General features: G+C 41.4%; 1 protein-coding gene across 25 annotated transcripts in view; it reads left to right on the plus strand.

Moving 5' to 3' along the window:
* The window catches only part of Rbfox1 (RNA binding fox-1 homolog 1), a 2,144,901-nt gene that overhangs the window by 1,933,349 nt on the left and 199,220 nt on the right, over window positions 1-12,332 (plus strand). Inside the window, exon 1 of one of the 25 annotated variants that reach the window (XM_041676163.1) lies at window positions 2,230-2,366. The exons of the other annotated variants lie outside the window; for them this stretch is intronic. Coding sequence (XP_041532097.1) covers window positions 2,292-2,366 — 75 coding nt within the window. The 5' untranslated portion in view covers window positions 2,230-2,291. Of the gene's footprint in view, window positions 1-2,229; window positions 2,367-12,332 lie in introns of those variants that run through there. 25 annotated transcript variants of the gene reach the window in all.

Consider the following 12,332-nt stretch of genomic DNA (forward strand, 5'->3'; position numbering starts at 1 on the left):
GTGCCATTCAGTTCTTTCAGCCTGCAAACCCTCTCTCATCCCCCTACCTGTCTCTAACATAGCTTCATTTCAGCTGTGCACCCCCTCCTGCCCCAAGGCCCTGGTACTGCATGAGCAGAACCAAAGCTGAGAGCAGAGCTGGGAGCCTGGAAGCTCAGGCTCCTTTCTGCTGCTGAGAAATCTGTTTCCTTCCCAGGGCACAGGCATGCCTGTGAGGGATGTGGGAAATCATTTGTGAGAAGTCATAATTAATGATCTGCTGGGTCTTGGCACCTATAAAGGAAACAGAAGGCCACTGGGAATTGGAACAGCCTCTCAGAAACGAGTTGTCCTCTGGGAGGCTCTTCACTGAGGGAGGTGGGAGCCCTTGGAAGGACTTAGGTGGCTGGGTCTCTGTCACTTTCAGGGCTGGTACTGATTTGCTTCCCATGCCCAGTGTCCAAGTGACAGTGACTTCAGTCCAGAAGCCTGACAATCAAGAGAAGCCATTTTAACCTATCCCTCTATCCCTCACTCCGTAGTTTTCCTGGGTGTATTCTTTCCTTGGGAATCTCATTTTTACATCTTGGTAAAGTGGTGATGATGTCACATAGTCTTCAAGGCTTTTGGATCAGAAATTTAATGATACGAATGAAACAAAGCAGACACTCAAAAGTCCTCTGAATAAAATGTTAAACTAGGAAGGCATATATCCCATTTACAGGGTGAATATGGAGTGCAGGGGAAGTGTATTGACCTATAGTCTGTAGTGTATAGACCAGTAGATTATCGTAGATTTTTCTGTGGGAAGAGCATACATCCCACCTGCAGTAGCTAGAAAACCACTGCTGAATCATTCATCTATTTTATTTGTGATGTCAGCTATCCTTCTTTGGTGGAAAAATTAAATTGAGTTTCTAATGCAGCTTGCTGCCTCTCTGTGAATTGGAAAGTGTCCACTAAGTGTTAATTTCCTCTTGCTTTGTTGCCACGCTGTTTGGGAAGTTCAATGACTCCTGCCGTGCCCAGGGGCTGTTCAGTCCCTGCAGTAAGTCCTCCTTAGAACAGTAACAGCCAGGTCTCCTGTTTCGGAGTCACTTGGTATTCTCTGCACTGGGGCTTACCATCCCGTTTGAGCATCTTATTAGCTCATGCCTATAAATCAGCGGGCACAGTGTCCGCACACAGCAAGAAGTAGTAATGGTGTAATAATGAGAAGCTTTGCCGGTCTATAATAATAAGCGTATTTTGAAGCTCCTACCTCATCCTGTCACAGATGGGCCTGCGTGATGCAATACTTGCTGTGTTGGCTAGTTTTGTATCAACTCACATTAGAGTCATTTTGGAAGAGGAACCTTCAATTAAGAACACCTCCCACCCCCGCCACTACCACCAGATTGGCTGTGAGGTAGTGTCTTGAATGATGATTGACGTGGATTGACCCAAACCATTAAGGGTGGTGCTACCCTTGGGAATGTGGTCCTGGATGATACAAGAGAGCAGAGTGAGCAAACCATGAGGAGCGAGCCTCCAGGTTCCTGCCCTCCTCCGGTTCCTGTCCTGCTTGAGTTCCTGCCCTGGCCTTCCTCAGTGGTAGACTGTTACCTGAGATTTGTAAGCTTATATGGATCCTTTCTTCTTCATGTTGCTGTTGTGTTCTACCACAGCAATAGAGACCCCAACTAAGATGTACGCAGACTTCTTGGCCTGTAGTAGGTATATTGCATTGTGGGAAATCAAGTGATGCCAACCACAGTCATTGTGGTTCATGTGTGTACTGTGTGAACACTGCCCATCCCACTCTGATAATAATGACTCCTGGCTTCAGGTGCTGTGTTTCTGGTGGCAGCTGTACTGTGTTCCTTACAATCTTGAACATTTTCACTACCTGCTATACTTCTTCCCAGTTTGTTTTGAAATCAAAAGTCAATTTCTAAGAGTGTGGGCCACTTCCCTTCAGCTGCCTGGAGTTCATTTTGATAGCTAGTCTGGGAGGAAGGTATCTGGCCCCAAATGTGTTTTCCTAGCTAGGGGGAAGGAAGAAGATGTGAAGGTTAGGCTCCTGCTAACAGGAAGATGCTGCACTGCTTGAGGTTAGAGCCCCTAGCAAGGAAGGAATTTTCCTTCCTGGGTGTTTGCTGATGCTCCTGGATATGCTGGTGAGCCCCTGTCTGCCCACCTCTATGCAAATGAGTCCTCCCACAAGCCTGGGATGTGCTGTCCTCAAAATCCAAACACCATGTGCAGGAGATGGGCTCGGCTGCCGCTACACAAACAGGACCTGCGGAGGGGACAGTGTGTGCCCACAGTGAATGATCTCCAAGACTAATTGCGCGCTGACAAAAGACCTTCGCCCGGGTATGAGACCTGACAGCATGATCAGCACTGTGAGTTGGCTTTCTCAGGCCATGAACCTGGGTGCTGTCTCTGCCTGGAACGGTGTGGGAGGAGAGGGAAGCCACCCCCTTGGACCAAGAGGTGCTGTCATTATGAGCACCTTTCCTGGGCTCGCAGAACTGAATCCTTTCAACTAGCAAGGCATATTTCTTATCATCTTAGGTGTCTGTTAGAATAGACTTGTCAGACTACTTGGGGACCCTGCTAGAAGTGGTGACAGATGCAGTAAGATGAGGAAATGCTCAGGCTACCAACGAGGAACACCACCTTTGAGTTCCAACAGATTTTATGCTGTACCCCAGCTGAGCCTTGCTAAAGATGAGAACCTTGACAGTTATTTATCTTCCATTATCTTCCTTTCTCTCATCTGTGAAAGGAGGGCAATAGTGTGTGTCTCATGAAAATAAAAGTCTATTAGATAAATGCTTAGCATGGTGTCTTACACCTAATAAACCCTTAGTACAGGGTAGGCTGGCTTCTGTGTCATTAACATCCAGACCCTCCCATATGACAATGTTGTCATCTGCCTATGCAATTCCTGGGAATGTAGGTGTGGGTTGAGTACACCTGCACAGCAATGGTCTTGTTGCGGCAGTAGATACTAGAGTATGATTTTTGTCTTGCAGGATGAGGAATATCACTGCTTCAAAATTCAGTTGTTAATGGATGTGAGTGCAAAAAAACATGTTCTTTGGCTATGTAGGTGCATGTCTATGGTAAAGGGTAAGGCCTGAAAATCAAGATGATTTTTATATTGATAAAGTCTGCTTTGACCGAATTAGAGGGGAGACAGTCAGGGATTTTTTGGAATTAAGTCACCCTTAGGTGTTAGGATGTTACTGTTAGGGGCTAGAATGCAGCGTAGTAGTTGAGTCCTTGCTTAGTATGAACAAAGCCATGGGTTCAACACCCAGCCCTGACTGTCAAGAGTAAATAAAGAGAGAATGGAGATATATAATAGGTTGATGATAGGCAGGCTAATAGATAGGCAGACAGAGAGGAAGATGATAGAGATAAAAGATAACGTGATTCACAGCTACAGAGGTGATAGGCAGATAGCTGATAGGTAGATAGAGAGAGGCATAAGTGACACTTGACAGCTACTGCTTATGTATAATAAAACACACCCATTTAAGCATGAAAATTAAATTTTGGTCAGTGTATTGTCTTACATCATCTCTGCTGAGCTTTCATCCTCAGAACTTTTCTTATTCCTGGATTTACTCTGTTCCATCTGCATCCCAGGCCCTAGACAACCACAGATCCGCCTTCTGTCCATTTTGAATTTTGTGACAGTGGAATCTTCTTGGGAAGCTTTTCTTCATTGTCACCTTTCACTTAATTTACTGTTTCTCAAGTCCATCCATGACCTTGTGCATCTGTGAAAGCAATGCATCTCAGTCTGGGTGTGCATTCACAAGTTGGTAGCATTTTTGTTTAGTCTGGGGATGTTGAGAATGCTGTGGACTTGAGTGTGTTGGTGTGTGGACATCTTACTTTATGTTCACAAGTAAACCACTTAAAGTAGAGTTGATGCATGGCACATTACTTCAAATTTAACATTCTAAGATGCTGTTTTCAAATGTGGAGGTGTGGTTTTGTTTTGAGTGTGTTTGTTGTTGTTATTGAAGGTCAATATTTTGAGACATCGCCTCCCTACATATCCCTGTCTGGCCTGGAACTCACTGCAGAGCCCAAGCTCTTCTTGAACTTGTAGTTATACTCCTAGCCCTTTCTTGATTTCTGGGGTTTCAGGCAGGTATCAGCATCCCCTAAAGGCTGTACCATTTTGAATTCCCACCAGTATGTACCTGTCGCAGCTACCAAATGCCCGTTTATGTCTGCCCTGCATAGAGACTCTCTGATCCCTTTCATGTTCACCTTTGGACTCAAGTGAATGCTGCTGCTGTCAGCATTAGGCTAGTAAAAAAGTGTTCTGTCCCAGGGTATAAGTCCTGACATACTCAAAACTATTGAGGAATGAGAACTGCTCTCTGGATCTCTATGATATTATTAATCTATCATTATTTTAACAACAAAGCTGTACCAAAGTCAGAGTCACTTTTGTATTGAAATGTTTCTTCCTGGTGTGACCATCTGGGTAGATCAAAAGGACACAGTGTTTACTGGGCAAGGAGAACGTTTGTTTTATGACTCCAATGACAGGTTTCAACTATGCATGCACCTGCATACACAGACACACACCTGTGTATCATCGTCCCCTTTTTGTGCTGGAAGTCAGCCTCCATGGTGACTCTCTGATGCTGTGCCTTGCCACACACTACACTGCTGGAAAAGATCGTGCCATCACCCGCATTTTTGCTTCATGCTTTCATTTCTTCCTGTAGGATTACAAATGGATTACCATGCTTAGTGGGAGGTTTCTGCAGTAAGAGGTTCCCCTATAACTTTTTCCAAAGGACTGTAGTAGATTTCCCCAAACCCAACTATATTCTGTAATGTCCAATTTGTGCTTTTTATTAGTTCTGAAAATTAGCGGATAAGGAGGTAAATGAGCTGAGGATGTGGCCTTTGTCCACGGGGTAAACACTCTAAACCCCCTGACAAAGCCATATAAGAGTCACTACCTGAGGATTGTACAAAGAAATTTTAAACAGGTGACTATCCAATGTGAACCCATGTGGCTCTAAATAATACCCATTTATCATTATGTGGAAACTAGTATTATATTGTCATATATACATACATTTACACATGCATATGTACACATCTATTGTGTATTCGTGTGTATATATTGTATATATATATATATATATATATATATATATCAGGATGTTAAATCCCTTGAGTATTATCTATACCTATTATTAATAATCATTCTGATGCATATCCAAGGGTTAAGTGTCAGCCTGTGGGATAAATTTGTCCCACCATTTATATTTTATGTAAAGTTTTATTGGCATACAGCAATAGCCATAATTTACATATTGTTAATAGGTGCTTTCTTATTAAAACCACGGAGCTGAGATACAGCAACAGAAATGCATACCTTTTAAATCCTAAGGTGTATACTATTTGGATTGTGTGTGCGCATTTGTGTGTGTATGTGTTTTATGCATGCAGTACATGTATGCATAGCCACACGTGCTGGCACACATTTGCACAAATGGACATGCAGCAACATGGAAGTCAGAGGTTAACGCCTGGTGTTTGTTTTTTGTCTTTTCATTTCATTTACTGTCCTCCTAGTTCCTTCAGTCAAGGTATCTCATTGGACCTAGAACTTGCTGACTTGAGTAGTTTAGCTACCCACTTTTCCCTAGGAATGCCCCATCTCTGACCCCCACATTCTGGTACTACCATACCTGCCTGGCTTTTTTATGCTGGTGCTTAGGATCCAAATGCTCAGCACAGACAGCGTATCCTGAACAATGGTGTTTGTCTAAGTGCTTCTTGACTAACCACAGAGAGAACCCAGGAGCCTCTTCGCTAAGAAGCATGGTAGCTCTAATGGAGAAGTCTTAAATAGACGAAAGTTCCAGCTCTCCGGCAGTCATTTAACAATCCATGCCGTTACCGGGGGAAGGCAGTTCTTTATTAGCATCCTACAATTTCTGTCCAGGCATTTCCACTCTTGAAATGGATTTTTTTCCAAGGCTCCATTTCTAATTAACTCAGGAGCCTAGATTACAAGACACCAACCTTGTGAGGGGAGAGGGCACTCTGCAGAAGTGAGCACTGGAGGTGATGTTTAATTAAAGAGATGCCATTAGAAGAAGAGATCTGAGCAGGTTGTAGTGCTAATCCTTCTGGCTGGCTCTTGTATCCCTGCATGATGGTGATTGATGAGCTGGTTCCCCCACATCTTCATCTGCAGTGTGCATGAGTCCCCGCAGGCAGGAGGGGCTCCAACTCTCAGTGCAGGCACTTGCCTTGATCGTGTTTCGTGGATTAGTAAAAGCATTGATGTACAAGTGTTCCTTCTCTTTCCACTGCTTCCTTCTCTTGCTTTCTCTTCCTTTAGTGGGAAGCCAGTTGGGTGGGTCTCTGGATGAATGGATAGACAGACAGACAGACAGACAGACAGACAGATTGATTGATTATTAGGAGATAGGTACATAGATGATAAATAGATATATAGATTGAAGATAGATGGGTTATAGGGATGTATAGATGATGTATGTATGAATAAAGAGAATAGAAAAAATGGGCCAAAGAAAGAAAATGAAAGAAAATGACAGGTAGAAGATATATATATATATATATATATATATATATATATATGTGTGTGTGTGTGTGTGTGTGTGTGTGTGTGTGTGTGTGTGTGTGTATATATATATATACACATCCATAGACTCTAGTCAGGATTATGCATAGATGGAAAATAATTCATAGTCCATATATAATTGTATTTGTATATTTATAGCCATTCATCTACCAACCTATCCCTCCTTGTGTGTATCTATGCATTTCTCTGTGTGTCTACAAGCATCTGTCTAGCCACCTCTTTATGAACAATCCTGTGAATCTATCTTTATCCTTCCGTGTCTGTCTCTCTTTGTGTGAAGTTTCCTCACTCTACCCCTCTTTCCTCACTGCTCATCTTAATATTTGCTATTCTATGTCCCGTAGGCCTATCGTATGTGTCCGTGTGAGGAAGCCTCTAGCAAGTGTTATTGGTTTTGTTTTTATTTTCTGTGTTATGTAAGAGGCCATTGGTTAAACAAACATGAACACAAGGAACTGCCTGAGGTACCTTTTTATTGTTATCTAGTAATCAAGAACATTTATTAATATCCTAGTGTGTGCTAGTTTTTAATGGTAGGCATAGTTAGTCAAGTGTATTTAAAATAGTAGTCCTGTCTTTTTCCTACTTGAAAATGAAAGAACTGAGCTTAGGATTGTGGGAGCTGGTGAGTTGGCTCCACAGATAAGAACATGTTACACTCTTGCAGAGGACCTGAATTCTGTTCCCAGCTCCCATATAGGCTGCTCACAGGTACCTGTAACTCCTTATCCAGGAATCCTAATGTCCTGGTCTGGTTTCTGCAGTGACCTGTATTTAGACATGTCTGTATCCTCCCTCATATATACACATATTAAAAATAAAATCATTATTTTAAAAAAGAGTCATCTGTATTGTCCATAATACACAATCTCACACTGAGATTAAGACCTTATTTCTGTGTTCAAAAACACATGCATAGTGCCTTTGAAGGATAAAATTAGTCATCTCAAGTCAGAATTTCAGCAATGCAGTTATAGGGATCATGCTACACATCTGTCTTTCTCCAGTTTTTCTTTCAAGTGGATGAGAAGACAGGTATGTGTCTCCTAGAGTTTTCCTGGTTTTTCTTTCCCTTTTATTCAGTGTCCCATTTTCCTTGAGTGAACAATTTCACCACGTGGCCAAGGGGCTGGCTTTTGATTCCAGGAGACTACAGAACTTCCATCCGTCTACTGAGCCAAAATAAATTGGCAGAAATGTCTGATTTGACTTTCTCTCCTTCTTCAAGGCAGATACTTTTCTCATTATGGAGACAAGAATGACACTTTGTCTCAGCAAGTGCTTAGACACTTATAAGACCTGTATAGTTTCTGGTCTTGATGCTGATAGCTCGGCGAGGCCTGCAGGGACCTAGGACTTTGCTGAGCTCCATCTTTGTGAGATTATGTTTTCAGAATCTGGGATCTGACCCTCCTCATATGAATCATCTAGAATTCTGATTTCAGAGGGTGTGACTCAAATCCTGGAGCCTACGAGACTGCCTTCCTAAATGAAGGGGTTGGGTCGGACATGAAATAGTGAGCTCAACTTTTCCTGTCCTAAAGGGATAAGAATTAAACTCCACTAAACTATAACATTTTCAATTCTCATTAACTTGAGTAAGGAAACTCTTCTTGGAGAAGACAGGAGGCAAATACCATCCATCCTAGTCCTCCCAACTCTAATTAAAGGTGGGAACTTACGAGATGCTAATTCACCTCAAATGGTCTATCTTTCCATGGCTTTCATGAAACAAACTTTCCATGTTGCAGAAAAGAGGAACTTGGGTAAATATAATCTAATTCCACTTACACGTAGTAATAGCTCCTTTTTCATTCTCAGATCATTCTGTTCTGGCAATAGGACATCTTTACCATCATGAGAATCCCACACAACTTTAGATCATATCAGTGCCTTATTTCTGTGCAGACTACAGAAAAAAAATCTCTGATCATAGCACTGCACCATTGGAAGAATCACAAAGCTATTGTTCTGGAGACCCATAAACTAGTATTTCTTTGGGCACAAAGGATCAGATCATTGTCATTTGCCTCCTCGCCTTATTTCTAGCATCCAGACCCTGAAATAATGTCAGCAGATTGCTATTTGTGCTATGACATCAAAAGCCTGAATTTTTTTCTCTGAAGCCAGGTCTGAACCACAGTGATATTTTGGTTTTCTGATGATGTTTTGGATGTCCAGTGATGTTTTGGTTGTCTGGTTGTGCACCACTCTTTTGTCTTAGGTCTTACCCATGCCAGCATTCCCACTCCGTTTAATTGACTCTCATACCTTCACTTCTGTTTCACTACGATCTGTAATCTTGATCTTGACCTTGATTTAATATCTTACTAATGGGAACACCTTCATTTTTTATTTAAGATTCAATCTGCTTAAGGGACTTCCCCCATCGTAAACAAATGCATTTTAGAGAGCTGGACCAGACACATGTATGATGCCAGCCATATTAAGTATGTGACTTCTCTCAACTCAGAATTCCTTTAAGAAATTACATTTTTTTTAACTCTAATGTACAGTCATGGCCAGGCTTTTATTGATGGTGTTTTTTTTCTGACTTTCTCTTCCTTTTCCTCTTCTTTCTCCTCTTCTAATCCCCCTCCATTGTTTTATGATAAATCAACATACATGTCTTAGTTAGGGCTTATATTGCTGTGATAGAATACTGTGACCAGATCATGTTTTGGAGGAAAGGGTTTATTAACTTACACTTCCATAACATTGTTCGTCAAAGGAAGTCAGGACAGGAACTCAAACAGGGCAGGAACCTGGAGGCAGGAGCTGATGAAGAAGCAATGGGGGAGTGCTGCTTACTGGCTTGCTTCCTCTGCCTTTCTCAGCCTGGTTTTTTATAGAACCCAGAACTAACAGCCCAGGAATGGCACCACCCACAATGGGCTGTGTCTTCCCCCATCAATCACTAAGAAAATGTCCTACTGGCTTGCCTATACCCTGGTCTTAAGGCGGTGCTTTCTCATTTGAGGCTCCAGCTTTTGTCAACTTGACATAAAATTAACAAGTACAATGCGTATGTCTGACTTTTAATTCTCAATATATAATCTCTCTCTCTCTCTCTCTCTCTCTCTCTATATATATATATATATATATATATATATATACATATACAGTCTATCAATTCTTAGAATATAGTCTATCAAGGTTTCCATCTTCTGATGCATACATACGATGCATACATATACAACAAATGCCATACACTAATGCTTCTTATACTACTGTATTTGTTTCCAAACATTTTAAAAATAATAATGGAACATTGTTTCTTCTTATTTTACAAGAATTTTAGTGAGAATTTGAAGCTTTAGCAGTTCCCTGCTTTTCTGACTGAATTTCTACATCTTACTGATTTTGATCCCAGAACTCAGTGTGTCTCTTCTTTGTCATTCTGAATATTGATTAATACAGCCTACGTTATTAAAGGACAAGCACCTCTGTCACTTTTCAGCAGCTGGACCCTGCGTTCGACACTTGTATATCACGAATCCAGCTCAATACTCCGCATTAAACTTACCATGTCAAAAGGTGGAAAAGCTCTGTAATAAACTGACTGCTTTGCATGGTTTTGATTGTATTCTGAATTTGTCATTCCAAATGTGATCTAAGCAGGCATAAAACGCAGTTGAGATTCGTCTGCTAGACAGAATATAGCAAAAATTTCAGCAGAATGCGGATTAAAGATTGAAGAGAGGGAGGCATCTAAGTGGAAGGCTTTGTGTTTCTGTCCAGGGTGCTGAACACATCCTTGGTTCTCCAATTCAACTTCTCTGTCTTTGTCAACCTAACAATGCGATTATACTTAAATGACTATGTGACAGGGATCAGGTGTTTCTCTATAATCATCCTTTAGTCTCATTTCCTGGGACTATAGGTGCTGTTGGTGACATGATGGGAGCTGACTGTCATCTACCAGGGAACTGTCTTGTCGGATAGGACAGATTCTAGCTACATGTAGCTATTTACATAGATTAAAAGTAAATGAAATTAAAATGCCACTGCTCAGTTACATTATGCACCTTTAGAAACTCGGAGGCTACACATGACAAACAGTGGCTGCACCAGACATCCCAGATATGCTGTGTCTCCATTATCTCAGAGTGCTTCATGCTCCGCGTCCTCAGGATAGCATTAGGATAGATTTGGAAATGATCTCCATTAGAGCTGCATCTTCATCACCAGAGTCAGTGAGTGCTACTATGTATGGCAAAAAGGACCTCATCAATGTGATTAAGATACAAATATCAGAATGGAAAGATTTTCTTGCATCATCTGGTTGGGCTCCATATAACCACAGTAGTCTTCACAAGAGAGGAGCTGAGGTGCCAGCTGCACTGAGAGAGGAAGACAAATCACAATGGAAGCAAAGATAGACTTGTTTGTTTTGAAGTTGCAGAATAAGGCTGTGCAGTGATGATTTACAGGGCTGGTAACATGCAACAAATGAAAACAGCCTAGAAAGCCTATAGAAAGAAAAAAACCCATTTCCAATGACACCTTGAGTATATTCCATTGAAACAGGTTTTGGCTCTTTGATGTTCATAACTATAAGAGATAGGGTTGGATAGCTTCTTCTGTAGATAAAGTGATTGTCATGCAAACAAAGACCTGATTTCAGATCTCCATTATTCACGTAAAAAGCTCAGTGTGGAAACACATGGCTGAAATAGCAGCACTATACTTGCAAAGGCCAAAGGTGGGTGTCAGGTATTTTAGTATCAGTTTCTAACTTATCTTTAGAGGCAAGATCTCTAACTGAACCTGGGGCTTATCAGCCAGGCTAGGCAGACTCCAAGGATCCTCCTATACCCATCTCCTCAATTCTTGGATTGTAGGAGAGAATATCAGCAGTCCGATATGTAATAAGTTTAAGCATAGTTTGAGATGCATGAAACCCTACCTCAATAAACAAACAAATAAAAAAAAAACCTTGAAGTCAAATGAGAACCAAAGTTCATCCCAATAGGTGCAGCTCAGGGATATTTCTGTCCTTCTTGCCAGTGGATCTTGGTAATCTGTTTCCCAATCCCAGTGTGACATCGTGGGTATGATGACTCAAACTGAGTCTCTACTCCCTTACCATGCTCCTTTCCACCCTGGCTGAATTTTGATGAATCTTTTATATTCTGGAAATTTTTCTTTACTTAGTATACCTTTTCATCCAAATTATTTCCTTATTTAAATAATAGCAATAACAAGAGTAAGGATTACATGATTATTTGACACACTTTTGCCAAATGCTTGATTCATTTTAAGCAATTGTGAAGAATTCATGGGCATTACCTAATTCATTTTATGAACAGCCCAACAAAACCCATGCACCTAGTCACCCCATTTCTAGGGAGATCAGCTAAAGCATGGGGTAGGGTGCCACTTACACCATGGGTTTCACTCAGCGGAATTCCAAATTCAAGCCGTTGGCTTTCTACTCTTCGGGAAAACGACATTCTTCCTTCCCACTGCGTTTCAGAAATGTGATTATCTTTTCTTTTACACCTTGCCCAAGGAATAATTTACTTGAAAATCAGGAGAATCTCTTTAAAATAGTCCATGTAAATTGGCTTGGACTCTTTTTAACTTTGAGGTACTAGACATGGAACTCACAGTATTGCATGTACTAAGTTATTGCTCTGATACTCGCTACATTCCCAGTCTTTCCATTATTGGTCAGGGTCTCCATACAGAGGGCAGACCAATA

The sequence above is a fragment of the Microtus oregoni genome, unplaced genomic scaffold (genome assembly GCF_018167655.1).
Source record: "Microtus oregoni isolate MIOR12 unplaced genomic scaffold, Mior012 000027F_ref0000203, whole genome shotgun sequence".
Classification (NCBI taxonomy): domain Eukaryota; kingdom Metazoa; phylum Chordata; class Mammalia; order Rodentia; family Cricetidae; genus Microtus; species Microtus oregoni.